Source organism: Mastomys coucha, unplaced genomic scaffold (genome assembly GCF_008632895.1).
Source record: "Mastomys coucha isolate ucsf_1 unplaced genomic scaffold, UCSF_Mcou_1 pScaffold21, whole genome shotgun sequence".
NCBI lineage: Eukaryota > Metazoa > Chordata > Mammalia > Rodentia > Muridae > Mastomys > Mastomys coucha.
In genome coordinates, this window is record NW_022196904.1 from 171,708,726 (window position 1) to 171,733,876 (window position 25,151).

At 44.2% G+C, this 25,151-nt stretch overlaps 2 protein-coding genes and 1 pseudogene across 3 annotated transcripts in view; 2 read left to right on the forward strand and 1 right to left on the reverse strand.

The window, feature by feature from the left end:
- Positions 1 to 5,531: 5,531 nt before the first annotated feature.
- Tctn3 (tectonic family member 3) lies at positions 5,532 to 19,719 on the reverse strand. The gene is made up of 14 exons (XM_031390283.1): positions 19,390 to 19,719; positions 19,112 to 19,235; positions 18,770 to 18,888; positions 16,448 to 16,575; positions 16,152 to 16,260; positions 15,946 to 16,061; positions 15,494 to 15,529; positions 15,198 to 15,278; positions 14,121 to 14,246; positions 13,044 to 13,151; positions 12,537 to 12,631; positions 12,149 to 12,302; positions 10,066 to 10,203; positions 5,532 to 7,525 (listed from the first exon to the last, which is right to left on the reverse strand). The coding sequence occupies exons 1-14, from the start codon at positions 19,616 to 19,618 to the stop codon at positions 7,289 to 7,291; spliced, it is 1,800 nt and encodes a 599-aa protein (XP_031246143.1). The 5' UTR covers positions 19,619 to 19,719; the 3' UTR covers positions 5,532 to 7,288.
- Positions 19,720 to 19,837: 118 nt separating this feature from the next.
- The window catches only part of Entpd1 (ectonucleoside triphosphate diphosphohydrolase 1), a 130,996-nt gene continuing 125,682 nt past the window's right edge, over positions 19,838 to 25,151 (forward strand). The window contains exon 1 of one of the 2 annotated variants that reach the window (XM_031390284.1): positions 19,838 to 20,003. In XM_031390284.1, coding sequence (XP_031246144.1) covers positions 19,880 to 20,003 — 124 coding nt within the window. In that variant the 5' untranslated portion in view covers positions 19,838 to 19,879. The remainder of the gene's footprint in view (positions 20,004 to 25,151) is intronic. The other variant, XM_031390286.1, reaches the window with a different exon arrangement.
- On the forward strand, positions 22,219 to 23,922 carry LOC116104109 (annotated as a pseudogene).

Consider the following 25,151-nt stretch of genomic DNA (forward strand, 5'->3'; position numbering starts at 1 on the left):
ACAAAATGAGGGGGGTGGGGGTGGGGTGGAGAGGGGACAGGAGAGGGGACAGGTGTAACTAGACTAAGGGACTGGGATGTAACTAGACGAAGGGACTGGAGCTCTTTAAGTTAGAAGTTTTTCAGTTCACCCACCCACATATCATCTTGTCTGCCTTCCCTCCTAAGGAGCAAGCCTCTGGAGAACAGGAAAGTATATTCCTAGAATATGAGATTCTTTGTATTTGAGGAGTGAATAAATATTTCTTTAGTTTTAAAAAATTTTATATTTTTCAAAAGGTGAATTGGAATTGATCATCGGTGCTGAAAAAATAAATAAAAGAAATTGAGCTATTAACAACATCCGTGTAAAGCTGGTCTTCCTTGAAGGTCATGCCTTCAACTTCAGCATCTCACAGGCAGAGGTCAGAGGATTAGACCTAGCCAGCCTGGCCTCCATACATGATGATTTCCAGGTCAGCCTGGGCTCTGCAACAACATACTATCTAACAATATCTCAGAATCGAGCACGAAACTCCTTAACATTCTACTGTTTTTATTTTTATTTTTATTTATAGTTTACTTACTATTTGTTTTGCCACTAATATCCTACTCTGCCAGTGAAGAGAGAGACGTGTGTTAGATGAATGATAAAAGAAAACCCAGTTCTAGGCACATAGCCTGCTTGTCTATGAAAATCAAGGAAGTAATTTAGCCATGGTATCTTTCTCACACACAACATATTTGTCTTTTTGTTGACTTGGTGGGGATGGATTTTAACTTGTCCTAGCAAGTGGGAATAAAGCTGAACACGGCCAGGAAGTCATGCAGGAAGTAAGACATTTAGGTCTTTCACCCTGTAGCCCTAGCTTCCTTGAAATCTGCTGTTCTTGACTGATTGGCTGACTTGGGATGGGCGGGGCATGCCATAGCACTCATAGAAGTCAGAATTTATGGAAGTCAGTTCTTTGCCTCTACTATATGGATTCTTGGAATTGAACTAGGGTCATCAGACTTGGCATCAAGTACTTCTACCTATTCAGCCATCCTACTGGCCCTGGAACTTGCTCTGTAGACCAGGTTGACGTTGCTTCCAAAATGCTCTGATTACAGATATGTGTTGCCACCACTACCACACAGAAATATATTGAGTGCCAGGCTTAATTTGTCTTTCTTTTCTTCTAGGTGGCTGGGGTGGGGCAAGGTCTGATTCTGAAGCTCTGACTAGCCTTGAACCCAGGCTGGGATCAGGAGCATGGGCCACCACACTGACTTTAAAATAGCTTCAAGGGCTGGAGAGATGGCTCAGTGGTTAAGAACACTGACTGCTCTTCTGAAGCTCCTGAGTTCAAATCCCAGCAACCACATGGTGGCTCACAACCATCTGTAATGGGATCTGATGCCCTTTTCTGGTGTGTCTGCAGACAGCTACAGTGTACTTAGATATAATAATAAATAAATCTTGAAAAAAAATAGCTTCAAGTTGTGAGATGTAAAGAGCAGATATCCAACCCAACTAAGTGATTTACTGGGATGGGGGTGAGGGTGGGGCTGGCATGTATGTGCATGTGTGTGTGTTGAGTTTTCGTTATACATCTCTCATCCTGTCCCCCTCCCACTTTCTCTGAAAATAGTCTTCCCATATTGACTCTGAAAGCAAATATGAGAGTTGTGAAGATGCTGGCAATCATAAATAGTGGAAGGTTGCTTGACACAACAAACGATCAAACATTAGCTTGAAACTGAACAACTGAAGTGCTTCTGACAGCGCTCACTGCATGTCACATCACGAGACTTCAGTTACCTTAGTTCCCACACACATGTACGCTGAATACCGTAAATGGCATCATGTCACACGGCACAACCAGTGATGGCCCAACTCAGATTCCAGACCACTGCATGTTATGAACTGCAGTGTTTTGACTGTACATACAAAGTTTTCTGCTTATAGTGATTTAGTTGTGCAACCTTAATTTTTCTCCTGACATTCTCAGATGTTAAGTATTGGATTAACAAATCTTTCAACTGTATGACATTAGAATTTTTGGTTTTAAAGACATGGTGGAAAATGGTCTTCCCAGCTCTACAGTAGTCTTATCATTAGTGCCATTCCTGATGGATAGGAATGATCTCACTTCCAAACGCCCGGGAAAGAAGAGTTTCCGGGATTCCTGTGTGATTCTAGGACTCTGTGCTTGAACCAGTCGGCTGAGGTAGGGGCAGAAGGCCTATGTTACATGGGAACAGAGGCTCTGCCATACCTTAGCACAGTGAGTGATGGGAATGCTCAGAGAAGGGGTAAGCATAGTTGGGAGTCAGCAGGGACCAGTGAACACTACAGCTACACTGTGGACTGTATAGTTTCATAAGCCAAGGAACATACTAGAAGCATCAGGAAAATGTAAATGTAAATGGTGGTGATGATTGTGATAATAGGAGATCCTTCTGCCTCTCTGCTTCTTGGATTATAGGCACATGTGGCCACTCCCATCTAAAAGATAGGTTTTCTTTTTCTAATTGCTGATTTATTATGAAAGAGTGTTAAAGTCCCTGCTTCCCAGGTTTTTTCCACAAGTGAACCAGAATCTTCAGACACAGGGCTTAGTCAGTATTTTATCTTAAAAGAACCCCAGCAGATCACAAAGTGACAGGTATGTGGGAATGATTCTAGGCAGGCCTGTGATGTTCAACAAACAAACCCGAAACAGAAAAGGGAAGTTTACTCATGGAGCACAATGTTACTGTGCAGAATAAACTGAAGCTCTCTTCAGAGAGTAAATACCAAGTTTCTTCAAAATACGGTATTGTCTGATTACAAAACCTGGTATCATTTTTTTAAAAACTACATTTTGACATGTAGTCTTTTAATTTTTGTTTTCCATTTATACATATGTGTACATTCTTATTTTATAAAAGTAGGAGCACAGTCTCTGTGATCATTTTGTGGTTTGTTTTTCTCACTTAAAAATAGGTCCTGAGGGTGCTGGAGAGATGGCTCAGTGCATAGGAGCATTTGCTGCTTCATCAGAGGACCCACGGCCAGTTCCCAGCACCCGTGTTAGATGCTCACATCCACCCAGCTCCAGGGGATCAAACAGCCTCTTCTGGCCTCTGCTGGTACCTGCACTCATGTACGTGCACACACGCACGCACATGCACACACACACACACTATTTAAATAGGTCATAAATTCTATTGCAATAAAGGCAAGTCTATATAATGTTTAGTGGTTGTACAAGTTTTCAACCTATACATGTACTATAATTTAACTGGTTCAATACTGTTGAATATTAGCCTGATAACTGGAATTATTGGGTTAAAGTTTAGAAGCAAGGTCTTTTATTCTTTTTTTTTTTTTGAGTGGGAGAGCAAGGTCTCACATAGCACGGGGCTCTGTCTGAACTCATGACCCTCCTGCCTCCCCCTCCTGAATTCTGGGATTATGGGCATGTACCACCATAAGCAGCATAAACAGGTTCTTTCTATGTTGCTGGGAATGGCCTTGAACTTACTATGCAGCCCAGCTGCCAGTCTCCTGCTTCAACTTCCTGAGTGATGGGATTAAAGACACAAAACACCACATCTTCTAAACACTTCTTAAGGCCCGTGAGACATGACCCACAGCTACCATACCTTATTGGTGCTTCTGTCCATTCACAGACCCACTGGATCTATCTGAGAGCTTTGTATACATTTCTCCAACCTGCAGCAGGCTGGCAGGGATTCCTATTTTACTTCATCCAAATTGTACATACCTCTTTGTAAAACTTGCTCCTTAAATTGAATATGTTTGTAAAACATCTTCCCAGAGTAACAGCCATGCTAAGGACTGCATTGGCTTGTGTGCAGAGAAGATTCAGGATGGAACCTGATATGTATTGAGCTTTCCAATAAGAATGGAGATCACTGTGAAGTTCTATTACAAGGAGGACCCTGGAAGGTCCACGGGTCCAACAGAATTACCATATGACCTAGCAACTTCACTCTAAAGTATATACCTAAGAAAAATGAAAGATAAATGTCCATATTGAAGTTCATACAAATATTCATAACTGCCTGAGGTGAGAGTAACCTGTCAGTCATTGTCTAGCAAATGGATCAAATGTGGTAGATCCCTGAACGAACTGTTCAGCCATAAAGGAGCAACGGGCTGATACAAATTACAAATCAGATGAACTTTGAAAACACACAAAGTGAAAAGAAGCCAGACACAAATGGTAGCACAGTGGACGTCCAGAATACGCGATCTACAGAGAGGAAAACAAGGGATTTGTGATTACCAAGGACAACTGGGAGGAGAGGGAAGAGGCTGCCAACAGGAAACTTCTTTTTTAGGGTAGTGAAAGAACTGGAATCAGTGGTGTTTGCCATTGTCACCACACTGACTTGTACATTATTCACTTTTGGTATATGAATTCAGTGTATATGCATGTAGGAGGGCACATGCGTGTATGTGCATGTAGGAGAACATATGCGTGTATATGCCTGAGGCTAACACTGGGTCTCCTCCATCACTCACCTCATTCACTGAGCCAGAGTCTCTCAATGGAGCCTGGAGCTCTGTTTTGACTAAGAGGGCTAGCCTGATTATTCCGGGGAATCCTTGTCTCTGCCTCTCCCAGGGACTTTAGGCAGGCTGACCACCAGGATATAGATAATTAATTCTGGGAATCTAGATACCTGTCCCTCTACTTGCATGGCAAACACTTTACCAATAGAACCATTTTCCTAGTGCTGAATTGTGTGCACTTTAAAAGCTATCTTTTAGGGGCTGGAGAGATGGCTCAGTGGTTAAGAGCACTTGTTTTTATAGAGGACCCAGATTCAATTCCCAGCTCCCAATAGTGGTTCACAACCATCACATTTAGGCATGCATATAGTACAAAAATGTACAGGTAAGCAAACAAACAAACAAAAACTCAAAACACCAAAAAAACCCTCAAACACACAAACTAAATACATCTAAAAGATTTTAGAATGCTGCATTTTAGACAGAAAATTTAAAGACAGGATAGTTTCATAGCCTCAGTGGGAGAAAGTGTTTGCACAAAGGAGAAGATAAGGAAAAGGACAGAACTTGTAGTTGGCTCCAAGTGAACTGGGTGTCAGCTAGCCTGCAACTTAGGGTTATTAACTGCTAAGACCAAACTTGAAGGCCTATGTCTCCTAAGACCTAGTGGTCGGAGTGACTGGGACTGGGAGCCAAGGCTGCTCAGCTAGACAACATCTGTGTAAGTAATGGATTCTGTTGAGAACTGTGCGGCCAACTTCCCATGCTCCTCACTGCCCTGTGCAGGAGCACTTCTGTCTTGGTAGTAACTGATGCAAGAACTTTGCCCTTTTCAGAGAAACTGGCTACTTGCTAGGGACTCTGGAATGGAACAAAATGATAAAAATGATAAGCAGTTGGAGATAGTACATTTTTTTTTTTTTTTGAGACAGGGTTTCTCTGTGTAACCTTGGCTACACAGAGATGGTACATATTGCCAGCATTTTCTTCTGTTCCTGAGGCAGGATTATGACTGTTTCATTAAAAGACAGTTTGAGAGCTGGGTGGTGACGGCATATGCTTTTATTCCTAGTACTTGGGAGGTAGAGGCAAGCAGATCTCCATGAGTTCAAGGTCAGCCTGATCTACAAATCAAGTTACAGGACAGCCAGGGCTATCCAAAGAAACCTTGTTTCAAAAAGCAAAACAAACAAACAAAACCAATTTGGGTTTCAGAGCATTAATAACCTCAACCCTCTCTGCCTGGCTTTCAAATTCCCACAAAGCAAACTTCCATCGCTGCTTAATCCATTCAGTATTTTTCCTGTGATCACTTTAACCCACAGAAAGGACTGGGCCTCCCCTCAGTTCGTCCCAGGTTCTCAGGTGCTTCCCCTCCCATTCACTTTCCTAGGGCAGCAGATTTTTGATGTCTGTGCCAACCTGCTTATGAAGCTCACCCATCAAGAATGTGAGCCACATTGACCGTCTGGCTCCAGCGGCACACATCACTCAGAGGAGGTGGCGCCTTAGAATTGCACGTTTCACACGGTTCGACTGGAGTTATTCCTTGGCATCTTAACTCTATATTCACTGTCTCAGTCCAAGGTTTAATGTTTAAAATAATTAGACTTAATGTCACTTCTTCAATCAAAGCCTTGCCTTAAATTAAAAGGACAGCATGAGTCTTTAAGTTTTCTACTATAATTCTCAACTAATTTGTCTCCACTCAAGAAGAGGAAATGAGCCCAAGAAGCCCGTCTCTGTGCATGCGACTTCTGTGGACCGGTCAGGCAGCTAGGCCTCGGTGTGAGCTACCAAGGCCTTATCCTTAAAGAAACAGACTTAAACAGAAGTCACGGGCATAATATTGGACTGAAGGAGAGTATTTCCCAAGAAAAGAAGTCAAGTCACCTGATTCAAATGCTACAGTACAGTTTATGAGAGTCCCTGCTCCCCTTTAAACCTCACACACAGAAAAATACTCAGGGTATTTGTCATGGGGTGTCAACTTCTGCCTCGCTACTGGACTTAATACAAGAGAGTTCTCAGTCACTTCTATTACCCCACACCACAAAGTAGGGGAGGACAGAAAGGACTGGTGGGGTCACTTGCTAGTGAGAAAAGGAGATGGGACTCCATTCACTTTGGAAAACGAGTAGAAAGAACTACTTTCCTAATTCAAGTCTGGGCAAAGGGTGTGGCTATACTTTGGCAAAAGAGCCAGACAAAATATAGAGCCAGCAGTTTCCTGGCTTGAATTGTCAGCGCTAATGCAGGGGCCAGCCTTGCTGAGTTCACTCTGGGTGATGGCAGGAGCATGTGCCTGTGAATGGCTGGACAGATCATGCCGACATTTATTAGAAAGGCAAAACACAATGTAAAGAGACACAACATGAAGAGATGGAGGCTCTTGGCCTGCCCAGTGTTCGAAGCAGAGAACCCATTGTGTACCTGGAAGTCCGAGAAGCCCTAAGAGGAGAGCTATGATGATAGGATATTTGTAATCGCTTTCCTAGAGTACCATCTTCAATTGATAAAGACTCCTGGCAGGGTGTGATGGCACTTGCCTTTAATCCTAGCACTTCGGGCAGGGGGAAATCTCTGTGTGTCTGAGGCTAGCCTGGGCTCCCTTGGGATTTCTAGGTCAACCAAGGCTACATAATAAGAAAATGGAAAGAAAAAAAATTCCTTTCGGTTAGGTTCTGTTTCCCTAAATTCCCTCCTGTAATCATGAGTAAGTGAGGACCTATGTAGCCAAGATAAGTAGGCTGTCTTTAGTTTCCCATAGGGAAAAATGAAACCTGCTTATTTTCTTTCTTCACTTGGTCTGTGAGTTGAGAAGTCCAAGTAGTAAGATAAATAGGATGAGGACGAGAGAGGACGAGCCTTTCTGAACACTGGCCCCTCTGCTGAACGCTGCTTTGAAGGGAAAGAAGAAATCGAATGGCAGCTTCCAGTCAGTTCTGGGTTGATCCCTAGGTGGCTCTGGCTTCTGAGTAATGTCCACAAAGTTCACGAGAGTCGTCAATGATACTTCTATTCCTCTCTGGTGCTCCTACAGGGAGAGAGTTAAGGGCAGGTGAGCTCTTGGAATGTTTCATGGAGTCTCCAGCTGCGCTGGACTGAAAACACGTGACCCAAGCCAGATACATCTTCTTGAATGGCTGCATGTAGTTCTCATTGCGTGAGATACAAGCAAACAAACTTCCAACAATAGCTGGTGACTCCAGAACTTGAACAGGTATACCTGAAGCCTCATTCTCAGAGCCTACCACACATGGAGGGCAGAGACAGAAAGATCAGGAGTTTAAGGTCATTCTTGACCATAGCAAACTTGAGGCCAGTCTGGGCTACGGAAGACCCTGTCTCAAAAGAGACGTTCACTGTCTCAACTAAGGAGCAGCCTGAAAGCAGGAAGGCCAGATGACTAGACCACTGCTATCACAGGCTTAGCAGCTGGCCCCTAGAGGGCACATCAGCTGCAGTTCTGAAACAATCCATAAAAAAGAATTGGGGATGGGGGGGAACCTTATCTCGATTATCAGATCAATAACTCACATACTCTTAGATTTTAACGACTTCCTCTGAGATTTGTGTTTTTGCAGCTACACTCTCTCTTATGAAATAGAACAGATATGTCTTTGGTCAGAGTGTAAGCCATGACTGAGACACACAAGTTCTTTACTCTACATGAAAGGACGCCATGACTGAGACTCACAAGTTCTTTACTCTACATGAAAGGACACCCTCAGGTACACGTTGTGAGCATTTCCCTTTGCTCTGGATTTTCTTTTATTTATTTTTTCCTTAATTTTTTTTTTTGTTGGGTTTTAATGCTTTCTTCTTTTTTTTTTTTTTTTTTTTTTTTTTTTTTTTTTGGTTTTTCAAGACAAGGTTTCTCTGTATATCCCTGGCTGTCCTGGAACTCACTCTGTAGACCAGGCTGGCCTCGAACTCAGAAATCCGCCTGCCTCTGCCTCCAAAGTGCTGGGATTAAATGCTTTCTTTGATATATAATTTATAGACAATAAAATCGATGGGCCATTACTATTTAGGTCAGAATTCTGGCTGATAACTGTTATCCAGCCAAAGCCAAAGCAAGAGCCAGAGGTGCAGTGTCTCAGTTCTTCTGTAGTCCCTTCAGCCTTATCACTACTGGCTCTTTAGCCACTCATGAGCAAAACACAGCGGAAACTCTATTATCCACGTCCATCAGGTAGGTTGAATGACTGAATAGTATTGTAGACAAAGCAAATGACCAGAAAAAGGAATGGGGTCAAACATCTAGAAGAAGACAAGCACTCGGTGGCTGTACTACCCAAGAGAGGCAGAGGCTTTGGAAAAGAACAAACACAAAACCAGCCCTGGGAGAACACAACTCTAGAGAGAAAAACTTATCAGGGGGTTCAGTGTAGGCTCACTACATGAGTCTTAAAGAAACACATCCATCCAGGCAAAGAACAGGGCGCTTGTCTTAGTCAGGGTTTCTATTCCTGCACAAACTTCTTGACCAAGAAGCAAGTTGGGGAGGAAAGGGTTTATTCAGCTTACACTTCCACATTGCTATTGATCACCAGAGGAAGTCAGGACTGGAACTCAATCAGGTCAGGAAGCAGGAGCTGACGCAGAGGCCATGGAGGGATGTTCTTTACTGACTTGCGTCCCCTGGCTTGCTCAGCCTGCTCTTTTATAGAAGCCAAGACTTCCAGCCCAGGGATGGCACCACCCACAAGGGGCCCTACCCCCTTGATCACTAATTGAGAAAATGCCCCACAGCTGGATCTCATGGAGGCACTTCCCCAACTGAAGCTCCCTTCTCTGTGATAACTCCAGCCTGTGTCAAGTTGACACACAAACCAGCCAGTACAGTGCTCTCAGTGAAACTTCCTGATAACTGAGTGTTAGTCCCACTGATAGGCACAGGCAACCAAGTTGTCCAACCCTGCTGCTTGGGAGAATAAAAGTATGTTACACCAGGCCTAAACGAAGCTCCTTGTTAATTTACTGAAAAGCAAATATACTGCAGCAAACAAAAAATCACGATGTTTTAATTTTCACTAAAACTTAATAGCATGCCCGTCCTTATGCCTCAGCGTGTCTAGGTAGAAGTACCATATTCTTGAACCTCTAAAGGCAAAGACTACACACTCTCAAACCAAGGCAGATGTTAAGTGTGTCCTTCAGCATGTTATAAACCGGAGACAGGTTTACTCCAGATGAAAGCATTTAATGGAGACCACAGAAGCAAGAGTTGGTAACACACCAGTAACGAAATCACAACGAACAGATTGCAAAGCATTAGAGTGACTGCTGCAGTGAACACATATGCATGGAGAATGCTTTCTGTGGTCAGATTACTAACAACAGTAGGGTTATTTAAAAGAAATCTGAAATCTAGGGAGGGGGGAGATGGAGAAGGATGGATATGATTGTATTCACTATGACAAAATGACAATTTTCATAAGCATGCTGGAAAGACAGACCTAAAAATGGATTCTGGGGACTCACTCTAAAGAAACATTGATTGGTAACATACACTGGTCCTCAAAAGTTTAACAATGCCCTGGTCAAATGGCTGGGAGGTACATGACTTACCTGTACAGACTTGCATTGGTACAGGAATCGGGCTCCTGCCACATGAGCTTGTGGGTTGGACTGAAGTCCTATATGTGCCCACAACACCTGGATCTCCAGGGACACTGGTATCAAACAGCAGGAAGTGCAGTTAACTGTCTGCAGAACATAAAAAAGGATGCGCTCAGTTGCAATCATTTCTGTTGTTTTGAAAAAGATTTATTTTTATGGATATGTATGCCTCTCTGTCTGTCTGTCTGTCTGTCTCTCTCTCTGTATTTGCACATGTGTAGATGCCCATGGAGGCTAGAGAGAGTGTCAGATCCCCTGCAGGTAGAATTATTGGCAGTTATATGAGCCACTAATGGGTACTCTTAACTACTGAGCCATCTTTTCTCAGCATCTCTTGAGCAGCTATTGTTATTAAAGCAGTGTATAATTGTATAATAATATAGAAGCCCATATGGCTTAAAGAAAGTGTAAAACCAGACCATATAAATATTCTTAATCTTTAAAAAGTTGTATTTAAACATGAACAACAGGATGGAGAGTCTTCTAAAAACTAAAGATACATCTAACATCTGATCTAGCTAGTCTATTCTTTGGGTTTATATATTCAATGAAAATGAACCCACCCTGTCAAAGAGATAGCTGCACTGCCTCTCATAACAACCAACATAAGCTTGTCACTGAGGTTCCTATAGAGGGACAAAAGGCTGAAGAAAACCTGGTATCCATACAATGAAATATGAGTCATTCACTCATAAAAGAAATAAAAAGGGAGCCCTGACATTTGCAGTAAAATGGGTGGACATAGAGAACCATACATTCTATTTGATTTTTCTTTCTTTCTTTTTTTTTTAAAGATTTATTTATTATACATATATACGAGTACAGTGTAGTTGTCTTCAGACACTTCAGAAGTGGGTATCAGATCCCATTACAGATGGTTGTGAGCCACCGTGTGGTTGCTGGGAATTGAACTCAGGACCTCAGGAAGAGCAGTCAGTGCTCTTAACCACTGAGCCATCTCTCCAGCCCCTATTTGATTTTTCAAGACAGGGTTTCTCTGTGTAGCTCTGGCTGTCTTGGAACCCACTCTGTAGACGAGGCTGGCCTCAAATTCACAGATCCATGACTACCTTTGCCTCCTGAGTTCTAGGATCAGAGGTGTGTACCATCGCTGCATGGGAAAAATGTTGATCTTAACACAGAACAGTAGAATACTACAGTGATTGCTGGAGACTAGTTAAGGTGGGGTAGCGTACACAGAGTAAGGTGGGATAGTCAGTACCAAGCTAGAGTTAAACAGTTTTAAATAATTGATTGCCCATAGCACAGTAGGGCAACTACATAGTTTATGCAGAATTTGGAGGTTTAATTCCCAGCACTGCAAGAAAAAGAAAAACAACTTGAAAAGAGAAGCTAGCAGTCTCTGAACGTAACAATGAGGAGATGGGAATGAACACTTAGTAGTGCACGAATGCACTGAAACTTCACACATGGTCCATACATACATTACAGTTACGTTCATTACAAAGAAAACTTCCAAAATGGCAGACAGTTAGAACAGCACATGTTGCCAAGGAGAGACACTCACTAAGCAACAGTTACTAAGTGTCTCCTAAGGATATGAAAGGCTGTGGCCTTGGGCAGACAACAGGATTTGAACACAGAAGCAATGACAAGTTACATAAAACACAGGGCCGAGGTTAGATTCTAAATCTGGTTTGAAGGCATCAGGGAGCCATGTAAACCATCCTAACAGAAACATGGCATAGTTAAAGCAGTGCCCTAAGAGAAATAATTGCAAGACCGTAGGAAGATACATCCTATTTGACTTCAGTTTTTAAACCCTTAATACCCCTTCGGTATGTGAAACGTGATCTTTATTTGGTAGTACTCAGAACTGAACCCAATTCATCTACCTGGCAAGGGTTCTACACTGTCCTAAAAACCTAACCTGTTGCAATCATAAGAGAATAAACCTGCTGCCAGAGTCAGCTGGAAGCACGGCTCGGCAGGTAAAGAAAGTTGCTAGCCGTAATTGCAAAGATGGAAAACGAGTCGCCAGTCAGCAGTGGCCCCCGTCTCCCGTCCTTACTGAAATGCTGCAGCTCCTGTTCAGGATCCGGGTCCACCCTCCTTTCTGGGCTGGGTCAGCATTACCAAAGATGGCAACGAACTCTGGTCTGGGCCTTCCATGCAGAGTCTGGTAAAGCTCTTCCTGCAACTGGCTGCAGCTCACCTCTTTGGGCCTGCACGTAAACACCGCGGAGGCTGGAGTCCACACCAGCATGGTGGTGACGCCATATTAGTATTCGAACATGAAATTAATATTATGATAGGGATCCGAGAACATAAACTTAGCAGCTACTCCATAGATGCAAAGACTATCTTTTTCTAAAGTGTTGTTTGAAGTAGTAAACAGTTACCACTTCTACACAAAGCAGAGACAAAATGGTGGGAGGAGCTCTGAGGCAAATGATTACCTTAACTGGCACCCAGATATTGCGTTCACTCCAAACTGTACTTCGTGTCTCTTAGCAGAGCAAAGCCCATTACCCTCGCTCTGCAACAGGGTCATCTGAGGTGCAAGAGTGATGGTCAAGGTGACAGTAACAGAAAGAGGAAGTAGGCAGGGCTGGGAAATGGATGCTTTCACCGTGCCCTAAGCACTGTTTGTATTTTATTAATATACTGATAGTTCAGGCACACATTTTCTCTAGTACTTAAAAAACCAGACAAATACTTTCTAAAACCTATTAACTATATATTAGCATATGAATATCACACTAAAATAAGCAAACATCAGCATAATTCACCATCAGTTGTCTGAGGTATAAAGCCCTGGGCGGCATCAACCTTTAAGAACATAATAAACTTTGGTACAGAATGTGCTACCAAAGCCCGTCAGAACCTTGAGAACTGGAAAACTCGGAAGGTCAGCAACCATTCTTGTCAGGCTGTAAGAGTCCACCCAGCCCCCAAAAGGATACCGAGTGACCTAAGTCTCCAGTTAGCACCAAGAGTGGCTTCCCAGTGAGGTAGCCAGGATTCCCGCTTCTCGGAGCAGCAGGAAAAGCAGCCTTTCTCTGTTGAAATGCCTGCAGAAGGAAGAAGGCAATTACTGTGCACACACGTCCCCCTGGCTCCTGCCTTCTCTCCTCAGAGGCAATCTGGGAGCTGCACTGGGACGCTTCCCTTCACCACACTGCAGCACAATCTCCACCGCTCCCTCCTTCCTCTCTAACGTAAATCTGGAGTGATCTGCTTGCTGTTTTGTCTTGGGGAGTACTGAGGATTAAACTTAGGGTCTTGCATAGGCTAGGCCAGTGCTCTCCCCCGATCCCGAGCAATCTGAACACTGAAATTCACTACATGTTAATTCTTCAAAGGGTCCCTTGACACCATTTCTCAAACGTTGATAGTGATTTCATGCAATGTGTGTGCGGCTTGGCCGAATCCAGCGGAATCTAAATATAAATTGAATTTTAATCAGTAACGGGACTGTGAGGGACACAGAGCCTGGGCCGATCACAGACTTGGAGAGAACTTTCTTGGTTTTAAAGGACTAAAGAGGCAGAAGAAAGGCAGGCAGATGACAGAAGTGAAGACCACAAACCAGAGGTCACGGGGAAATACAATTATGAACGTGAAAGAGTGAAAAAACCAGAGTAGGAGACTTTCTGTGTGCTGCTGACTGGACACAGTGAGCATCTTTAACAAGTCCAGGACTGGTTTGGTTGGGTCCAAGCAGAGCATCAGAGGAAAATGCTAATGATGCACACGTTCTGAGTATCTGCCACTCTAGTTAAATTAAGGAACAGTTAATGTCGAGACCTCAACTAAGACCACAGTAGGCCTTAACATCCAGACTCTGTTTCGCACACGTTACAGAAACAGATTATTTCTTCTCTATGAAGTAGAGTGGGGGACTTTATTAACGAGAATTCTGTAGGAGAAAGAGAGGTGCTCAGAAAGACAGACAGACAGAGACAATATGGATACTGACTCTGTAAAGTGCTACTTCTAGGACGCAGCGCCTGAGCCCTCTCAAAGGGAAGGCCACTGACCCTGAAGTGAATGATGAAGTCCTGCAGTAAGGAAACTCCTGGCTTGACCGTCAGGTTGGTCTGTCTGAAGCTGACAGAGACTTTCTGGATCCCAAAGGTCCCATTGGTCTCTATCTCATAGATGACCTGAAAAACAAAAGGAGATTCCGTAAAGCAAAATTGGGGGCTTGCTGTGTTTAGTGCAGGAGACTCTTCTGTCTGTGTTTTTAACTGCATGCAAAAGGCTTACGTAACAATCAGAACAGACCCCAAACAATAGTATATAAAGATAAAGATGGCTTGATATTGCATTTGCATGTGAAACAGAGACCAACTGCGGCTCTGAGGAAGAGTTCATGGAAGAGGTGTGCTTAGTTAAGAGTTTTGAGTGTGAGCCAGCCAGGCAGGTGTGGAATTGGGCAGGGGTAAGCATGGAATGGAAACCTGGGTTACTAGGTCCTTAAGTGTCTGAAGAGAAATAAAGATAGTAGCTGGGGACAGAAGGGACACTTTAAGATAAGTCTTATTCCTTTACACATCTTCATTGATTATAAGAGAAAATTACAGTTGACTAATCTCAGACTTTGCTATGATACCATGGCAGCAGATGAAAACGTGAAAATGTGCAAACGTGCAAAGTTGATGAGAGACAGCGCAAGTCAGTGTATACAAAGGAGGAGCCTGAACCTAAAACAGTGGAGGGCAATAGTGATGGCCATGACTGAAAATGTGGTGGGGACGAAAGCGGCAGGCTCAACTCCTGACGCAAGAGCTGAGCCAATGTCCAGCAGTCGGTGAATTAGTCTAGCCCAGTGGTTCTCAACCTGTGGGTCACGACCACGTTGCACGTTGAACGACCCTTTCACGGGGGTCGCCTAAGACCATTGGAAGACATAGATATTTGCAGTGTGATTGAGAACAGCACAGTTAGCAACAAAATAATTTTACAGTCGGGGAATCACCACACCTTGAAGAACTGTATTAAAGGGTCACAGCATTAGGAAGGGTGAGAACTGCTGCTCTACCCCCTACAGGAAGATGAGGCCCCTCTGGTGATGTTGACTGAGATGAACCAGTCTAGAATTTGAGTTTCCATACCTGGGACACGACATTCTGACACGTGCTTCCAGCCAGCAGAGGAGGGCTGGCTTGTGAGGCATGTGTTACAGGAACCTGGAACTGGCGAGAGAGAGCAGCATGTCAAAGCAATGGAGAACAGCCTTTTCTCTTACAGCTAGAGGAGAAGTGCCTGCTAGCTAAGCATTATGCTAAAATGAATGCCTTTCTTTCCCCTCGACGATCCCATTTTTCTCTCCTTCCAGGGCCAGACAACTTAAATTCAGGTCATTCTGAATCAGCACAGGTATTGTTCTTCCTGATAAGCAGCATCATACCTTCGTATTCTGAAGATCAGTCATACCTCTCGGAACCTAGGAAAGACGGAGAATGGAAACATGATGACTTCAAAAAAAATCACCAGGAGTTTCTACTTCATATGATCCCAAACAGACTTTAGAAGGGGAAAATCGAAATACTGGAGTAGCCTCTGATCTGTCACCTGACTCTCCTCTCACTAAACATCAGACCCGAGCTGGATGGCACACTAGATTGAATACCACACACCCAGATAGAGCATGCTCAAAAAGCAAGAACTTTGGTGAAACAAGGAACTATCCCCACTTCTTCACTCACCAGGATGGTGACGAGGTCTTATCTTAGGAATTATAAGCTCCAGCGTAGGGATTTTTCTACAGTACACAACCGTGGGTGGCACATGAACTTCACAGGGAGGTTGAGTGACCTGAGCGAGGCGAGTCTGGAGAGTGGGGAGAGGGGAACAACCTACCTTCAAGACTCTGAAGTTATAGTAAGAGGCAGCATCCAGGGCTGGCTCCGAGGTGCAGCTGCTGGCCAGGTCCTTGAAGAAACGAGGACACGATGTGCTTTTACTCTCTAGGAAACCTTAGAACACAACGAGGGGAGACAGCAGTGGTAAGTGAGAAAGCCTATTTCCAAAAAAAGCCAAAGGCTGCACTGCTGCCCCAGACCCACCTGCAGGGTTGCTCTCGGCACAGAGTCCCCCAGCTCCCACGGCTGCAGGCTGCCTCAGTAAGCTCACTACAGACCAGCTCGGGTAGTAGATCAGGATGGGGTCCCCAGCCTGAATAAAATAGAGGACAAACTCATTCGCTGTGAGGTTAGGCTCAACAGCCCAGGGAAAAGAAGCACGGAAAAAAAAGATTAACTAGATAGTTCTGATGAGCACTATCACCTCATCATAGGAGTTACACGGCCAACCATACTGTGTCAGGAAAACCTGACTACCCCAGCCCCTTGCCCGGGCTCACCCTATAGAATAGCAATGGCGGCTGGGTTTCCTGTGTCAAAGTGAAGGACTGGCCTCCAAACTCTGCAGCCAGGGCCTGGAAGTTGGTGGCATTCACTGTTTGGAGCTTCTGGAAATAGTTTGATTTTGCTAAAATTTTGTTTTTAAAAGAACAGAAACTTAGATAAAAAGCATTTCTTTTTAAGTATCTGACATAACAAACAACCTTAGAAGCACAACTCATATACTTTATCACATGCAAATGAACGTCAGAGTTTAAGAAAGAACTTTAAGATGGTTCACCTGGTCAAGACAATTGCCACCAAGACTGACAATGACCTGAACTGGATCCCTGGGACCTACAATACTGGAAGAAGTGGAGAACTGATTCTTACAAGCTGTCCTTCCACCCCCACGAGTGTCCTATGGCATGTATTCATGTCACATGCATATGCATGCCATTCCCCCCAACCCCAAACCCAGTAAATAGATGTAATTTTTACAGAACAAAGTACTGCTCGGGCACGGGTGTGCTGACGCCTGATCTGTGTCCTACCTTTCCTGCCCCGCATCCCCAAGAGCTGAGGCTTCAGTTCCACAGCTTCCTCCAGAAACAGCACAGAAAGGCTCTTTACGTCCTATCAAATCAGTTACTGCTGCCTTTGTATGCAAAAGTTAAAGTGCAGTGGAGAGAGAAGATGAGCTCAAAGAGTCAATAGCTATGACTCTTTTCATAGCTTTTCTCAGTGAGAGTTGCAAGCTGTTAATGGGTGTTGGGAATTGAGCCTGGGTCCTCTGGAAGGACAGCCAGTGCTCTTAGGTGTCGAGCCATCTCTCTAGCCCCACAGATGTCCACTTGCCCCCGTCATTTCAGTACAGGTGTATCGGTTGAAGTAGTGATAAGGACATAATGCAGACAAGCTAAGGCTATATGCATACGCAAGTATATTATTTATATATGACTTTATATATATAAGAATATAAATATACTTGTTGGGCCATCATCACACACGGGATACCATCAGCCAACAGTTTAAAGGTAGTTACACTCTGATATAACTGTGGACAGGAATGGAAGCCTACAGACCATCTCATCCAATCCCTTTAGGAAGTTTGGATCCTCTGAGGCAAGGGAGTTGCAAGGACCTCCGAGTAAGCTAGCAAAACTAGGAGCAGATCCCAAATCCCCTACTTGCTGGTCTGCAGTTTTCCCCCTCCACCATCCTGTGGAGACCCTGTTAGGAATAGCTCCCCTCAATGATCATCATTAAGACATTTTATCTACTGTGAATAAATACACAGTTTTCCGTTTTCTAAAAAATGGTTTATTTATTTTTACTTTATGTATATTGTTGTTTTGCTTCTTTGTATGTCTGGGTGAGCATGTCAGATATCCTAGAGTTACAGCCAGTTGTGAACTGCTATGTGGGTGCTCAGAACTGAATCTGGGGTCCTCTGGGAGAACAGCCAATGCTCTTAAGTGCTAAACCATCTCTCTAGGCCCACAGTTTGTTCTTTTAAGGGGCTGACAGTTTATATGGAGGAAGTTATAATATTCACATAAGCTGACAGCCGTATAGGAACTCTACAAATGCTAAAGGAATGACTTAGGACGAGTGTCTCAGAACTTCCCAGGATGGGCTCACTTAGGCAGATGATAGAAGATTCTTAGGAGAGCTAAGGTGATCACAATGCAAAGAGAAAGAGAGTCACTTGAGTCAAGGAGAAAAGCAGATAAAAGTTAAGAAAATGTTAAGGCATAGCTTGAGGACAAGGGACATGAATTTGTCCAAAACAGAAGAGCAGAATAAAATCATCAGAGAAAGGCTTGCAGAAAAGAGAGAGAGGGGGGGGGGAAAGAAGGAGAGAGAGAGAGAGAGAGAGAGACAGAGAGAGAGAGAGAGAGAGAGAGAGGTAGTGGTGACGCATGCCTTTTAATCCCAGCATTTGGCGGGCAGAGGCAGGTGGATTTCTGAGTTTGAGGCCAGCCTGATCTACAGAGTGAGTTCCAGGACAGCCAGGGCTACACAGAGAAACCCTGTCTCGAAAAACCAAGAGGGAGAGAGAGAGAAAGAAAGAAAGAAAGAAAGAAAGAAAGAAAGAAAGAAGGAAAGAAATCAATGCAGATTGCCACGTTAAAGGTGCTGAGCTTATAGGTGGTGGAGCGTCACTGGAGGTTTCTGAAATTACTAATGTCCTCTCTTACCTAAAAGTAAGGGGATAGTGGTAAGAGGGGTGAGTGATAGGGATTCTAAAAGAAGGAAGAGACCAGGGAATTCCAAAGACAAAGTCACCTCATAATAAATGTTAAATGACAAGAGCAGCCAACCTTGTTTCTACTCACAGTCGTTCACACGGACACAAAACTGTGCAATTCCACTGGAGTCCGTGAAAACTCTGGAAGGAAACGGGGAGTTGCTCCTGAACATAAGAGAGTTGTCCACACATACCCAACTTGAAGATCTGTGAGGAAAGGTGGAGATACTGAGGAGAGGGGCATGGAGTACAGTTAGGGAAGGGGCCCTACCCTACCAATGTCTGATGCCAATAAGGGGGTCTGTGAGCAGAGATGCAACACTCAGCTTGTGTTTTACTGGATGGCTCGGCACTCCTAAGGGAACATCCAACGGGGGACCTGGGGGTTGGAAACTCACTCTTGTTTCCCCACCAGAGCAGGGCAGCTCACCTTACACTCCCAGGAAGACAGAAGGAAAAGACTGTTCTGGGATGGAGAAGATCGCAGTCCTTGTCACAGCAGCAGTTTAAGTCGCAGGTACCAGGAGTCAAGTCACAGACACAGATCGGTAAGGCTGTAAGTGCGAGAAGTAAAGCGAGATGAACCTCCCCAAATTTTTCCCGCGCGGACAGCTCCACTGCCAGCTACGTGGCAAGGCAGTTTTGTCTACACAATTTTAGATTGTGACCAAGAAGTCGGTATTTCCATCCCGTATCCCGCCGCATCACCTGGGAAGGGGTCGGTGGTCGCATTCTCGGGCATCGACAGCGTCCAGGGAGTTGGACTCTCAGACGAGTCCGGAGGAGCTGAGGTTGGCACTTCGGGCGTCACTGGCCCCAGGCCCCAGGAGGTGGGCAGAGACCGGGCTGTGGAGGAGGGCTGCGGCCGGGCGGCGTTAGAAAGCATCAGGACCACCAGCAGCAGCAGCAGCAGCAGGTGCAGCTGCGGAGTGCACATAAGGCAGCCGGGCCGCAAAGCGGTGCGAAAGGAGCCTGGGTCTCCAGATAAGTCCCAGGAGCCCGGGGAAGAGGATTCGCATACGACGTCATCCGCCTCCATCCGCGCATTGGCTCAGGCGGGAACCAAGAGCTCTTCAGCCAATGGAAGGCCGTGTTGTTACGACCCTGAGCGTCCTTCCTGCTGCGCTCGCCTCCTTAGCGGCGCGCGGCTGCCGTTACCTGGCAACCGCTGGGAGCTTCTGCCCTATTCTGCCGCTAGATGGCAGCTAGCATCAGGTTGGTGCCTTTTACGGACGTGGAGGAATTGAGCGAAGTCTTCGCTGAGGGGAGCACCCAGAGGCACGAACTGGAATTACTCGTGTCTTTCGATCGGTCTTCCCAAGGTAAGAGGCCTTTCTGTTGGAACACCATGATCTCAAGGAGAAAAACACACAGAAAGTCACATCCCGTACGCGTGCCGGGAAACTGAGTACCGGATCACGAGACTCAAGCAGGATCACGAAGTTTAGGCCAAACTGGGCTATTGAGTGAGAGCCTATTCCCTAAAACGAAGACAAATGAACAAAGTCCCCATGATAGGGGCTTGAGAGATGGCTCAGCTTCTAAGAATAGTTGTTTTTTCAAAGAACTGGGGTTCGCTGCTCAGAACCCATAGGGTGTCTCACAACTATCCACGACTCCAGTTCCAGGAGATCCATTGCATGTGCCATCTTCTGGCCTCAGTAGGTGGCATCAGACACCCACCCACAGGTGCACAGACACATGCAGGAAAAACTCTCCTATGCATAAAATCTAAAATAAAAATTAAAAAAACTCCACTTTAATTATTATGTCATTTTTAAAAAGCACAATAAAACAATGCTGATTTCAATTCCATGAGTTTCTTTGTTCCCTGTCCCCTCTCTCTGAGTCACAGTTTCATGTAGCCCAGGCTGACCCTCAAACTCAAGATGTGGCCAAGGATGACTTTGAATTTCAATCATATAGGCCACCACCACATCCTGGAGGTCAAACTCAAGGCTTTGGCTTCAGGCATGCCTGGCAAACACTCTATCAACTTATTTATTTTTTTTTTTAAAGCTTTAGTTAGTGCATCATATCAATAAAGGTGATCTGTATATTTGTGGCTGAAAAGGGTAGTAAGGGGAGAGGTTCAGAAGAAAACAGGATAGGGAAGAATATGAGGACTTAGAGAAAGCTACAATTTAGAAACATTTTCTGAGGAGAAAGTAAAGATAAAGAGAGGGAAATAGCCGCCAAGGAACCAAGAAGAAAGCTGATTGCTTTTTTACCCTTTCACCATTAAGTTTTGTAACACTCTGTAGAATGTGTTTGCTCAGGAGTGGCATGGCCCTTCTGATCGTCTAATAGCACACATATTTTATATTTCCAGTAATCTGAGACACAGGCAGGCATGGCTATTGCACACAAGATAGACATGCAATATGCTTGAGCTGTTAAATATTTAATTTTAAAATTGCCATTTGAGGTTAAATAACCTCAGGTCACTAATAGCTATTGCAATGAGCAATTACATTGTATATAATCAAAACCCACCTGCCTGCTCCCTGTGCTCACAATTCCAACATCCGGGTTATTTTAATTATTTGGGGGAATAAAGTAACATCTGCCAGGAGTTACCTAAGTAAACTCCAGTCCAAGCCTTAAAACTGATTTCAGAAGTCTCTCTTTCCAGTGAATCTCCTGGGCTGCTGCCTCTCTTTTCCAATGAATTTCCTGGGCAGATAAGATTTGGGATACTTGAAATTGCTCGTATTCTCCAAGAGGATCTTAATTTTTACAGTGCCTTGGAATTCATAGCTTATATATATTTCCGTGCACTAAATACTCTCAAACATTTTTCTGTGATTGGGTGGTTAACTATGTGTGTCTCATGTGTGAATGCCTGTGAAGGACAGAAGAGGGGTAAGCTTGCTCTGGAGCTGGCGTTACAGCTGGTTGTGAGCCTCCTGCTGTGGATGATGGGATCCGAGTGCAGGTCTCTGGAGGAGCAGGTCTCTGGAGGAGCAGGTCTCTGGAGGAGCACTCTTGCACACGGAGCCACCTCTCCAGCCTACATTCCATAGATTTTAAATGGCCAAATTTATATTACCCAGATTATATGTATTTAATAGAATATAATCTATGTAAGGTAAAGTAGTTTTACCTGTCCTGTTTGCTGATATGTCCCCTTGCCTAAATCATGCTAGCTGAGTGCATACGTGAACATTCAAAATACATATTGAAGACTGGTTTGTTGAACTCCTTTAATTTAGTTCCTGAGAGATTACATTATTTCAGGTTGTGCTTATCTTTGTAAACTTTGTTTTATATCTGATCATAAAATCTTTTAGGCCTCCAAGTTTAGAGTCTGAATTTCCACTCTGGAATTATTCCTGGATGATTGTTGGTAAACTTGGGCTGGTTGAAGTAATCTCAGGGTTGCCCGGTAAGGAAATAGTATTCAGCAACATCTAAGTTAGTTTTCCTTCAAGGCGGAATGCTTACCCACCATGCTCTAGGCTCTGTACTCTGTCCCAGCCCTGGGAGTGGGGCACGAGTTTATGTCTCCAGCTAACTTTTCTGTAATTTGTGGAGATGTGGGAAAGAGGAAAGAAGAACGTAAGGATTTGTTCCCAGTCTTGCATCTTGATCCAATCTGCTGTGTTTCCAACCACATGCTGAACACTTTTCCTCTGAAACATAGACAGCCACCGGAATCATATGATCCAGTTCGGAAATCTCTACTTCTAAGGTGATGTCATACAAACGCACTCGAGGACTTGGCTCCACCTTAAAATTGGCACCTGCGTGGCACATGGGAACAGATTTCTTCCTCTTCAAAATTCTCTTTCCGATTTTAATATTAGATCCCGAAATAATTGAGATTGTTATGTTGTACATTCCAGCAAACACAAAGTAGGCAGAATTTAGACAAATTTTTGTTCATCTGTCACAATGGGAATGAACTCTATCCTCTCTCACTCCCTCACTCTATTGTAAAAACTAAACATCACAGGAAAGCCTCCTGGGTGCCCAGACTCACGTGCAGACACGGAATTGAAAAACATGACAAGAGAATTTTGGGGAAGACACACATAGCAGACAATGGACCAGCCTGATTCCATCTTAGGATAAAAAGCCATTTTGTTATGTGGTCTGAATTAGCTGTTTCTCTTTGCTGCAGAGTTCAAATTTGACATACACACACTTTACCGTGATAAGATAACGTGCTCTGCTAAGGAACCTCGAGTTGTTCCACCAAGAGGATCTGTCACATACTCTAATCTGCTCTCTGCTTCTGTAAAATTGGCTTGCAAAATCCTTATGTTACACCTAAAAGGAGGCATGAAAAGCCAAGCAGTACTGAATTCTCCAATCCCCATTTAGAGCGTTTCTCCTATGCACAGTAAATAAAGCTTGCTTCTCTGGCTTGCTTTTGGATGGTGGTTTTCATTCTTGGCTGGAGGAATTAGCACAGACAGCTGTGAGGTCCCCACCTGCTGTAGCTTTGGCATCCTAAACCCTCTGTAGGAGAGCAGTCTCTTCCCCTTCCTCTTGTGGAAAACATTTTTGATCTCCAGCTACAGTTTGGGCTTCACAAGAAATCTTACCAACAGGACAGATCCTCAATCCATGACATCTCTTGTATTCCTTGGGAATCTCGACACTCTTAAGGTCAAGAAGGCTGATGTGGAGGCAATCTTTTCAAAGGCATAAATCTGGGTGGTTGTGTGCACAGGGGCTTTGCCTTCGTCAAGTGTGTTAATGAAGAGGATGACAGAACGATTGCTGGCCAGGTCTTAGCTGTTAATTTGGCTGCAGAGCCAAAAGTAAGTCTAAGGAAACAGGTGTGAAGTGCTCTGCAGCACGGACATATGGTTCCTGATTGACTTGGGCTATGACTTCCAATGGAATAATTATGACAGGAAGTACAATTACCCAGCGTGCATTCCTTTGTCTATTGCTCATGCTGTGGTGCCTTCTAAATGTAGTGTATGTTGGGAAACTCCTCACAAAGTGGCAAAAGTGGATTCAATTTGAAGAGTATCCCAGAGAGTTGAAAGATGGTCTTCAGACAATTAAGAACGAGCTGACCCAGATAAAACACAAAGTGGATACTCATCTGGAGAGCCTGGAGAAGACTAAAGAAGAAAAAAAAGCAACCTGGCAGGCTTATCCTTCTCGTTCATGGGAGAGATGAAGCGTGAAAGGTCTGGAGAAGAGCAGAGCAGCGTCTCTGCACCAAAACGTAAAACTAACGAGAAGATGGAGTCTAGGGCAGATGCAGATGAGTGCTGAGCAAGAGGCCTGTTGGATGATGATGGTGGTGATGAAGGTGGTGGTGGTGGTCGTGTGTGCATGTGTGTGCATGTGCCTGTGCACGCACATGCACGTGTGTGTCCAGCTGGAGCTGATCAAGGATGATGAAAGAGAGACCAAGGAAGGAGAAGATGACTCTTAAGCACATGGTGGAATTTCAAAAAAATTTCCCATTATTCCTTTACCTAAGTGCTTGTGTGAGAGTGAATTAAGAACAGATTCTCTTTGCTGGAATCTTCTGAATATTTTCACTGTCCTCTTTCTCTCTATCCTTCCTCTCTGTCCCCTCTCTCTCTTTCCTCCCTCTCCCTGTCCTCTCACTCACTGTCTTCCCTCCCTCTGTCCTCTCTCTTTCCTCCCTCTTCCTGTCCTCTCTCCCTGTCCTCTCTCTCTGTCCTCCCTCTTTCTGTCCACCTTCTCACTGTCCTCCCTCTCACTGTTCTCCCTCTCTCTGTCCTCCCTCTGATTATCCTCCCTCTCTGACCTCCCTCTCTGTCCTCCCTCTCTCTGACCTCCCTCTCACTCCCCTCTCTGTGTTCATTAATTTACAGTTGACTTGCATCTGGCTCCACTTTCCCTTCCTTTGGTTCTCCTTAGTAGTTTTGATAAGACTTACCTTGTTAAGTTTTGTTTTTAATTTTGATACCTCTTTGGCTTAACAATAAAAAGATATTAAAAAAAAGAAAGATAACCTTGAAAAGGTGCTCTCAATGATCATAGGTTTTATTATTATGAATGCATATATGTGAAATAAGGATTTTTACCTAAACTATATGAAGAACCCAGGAGAATTGACCAAGATTTGACTAAGGTCTTTATGAAAAAGTATATCTACTATAAATTGGATCTGAAGTGTCTCAGAGGATCGGCCTATGGTGCTGTTGCGAGATAATAGAACCTTCTAGAAGTGGGCCATGGTAGGAGGAAGTTTCCTGACTTCCAGGAGGTGAGTTACCTCTCTTCTGCCCCGTGCTCCTCCCTCAGTTCTGCCTCACACAGGCCACTTCCTTCTTGACAGCTTTTGTGTCAGGTGCTTTATCACAGTTGTGGAACATGTCTACCACAATATCCAAATGACTGATAAGCAAAGGAGGAGAAACTGTTGTTATTAGTCAGGAAAATCAGAATCAAGACAATAATAAAATACCATATCCCACAGAAGAGCAAAAGACATAAAAACCAGTGAATACAAAGTTTCAGGGAGGATG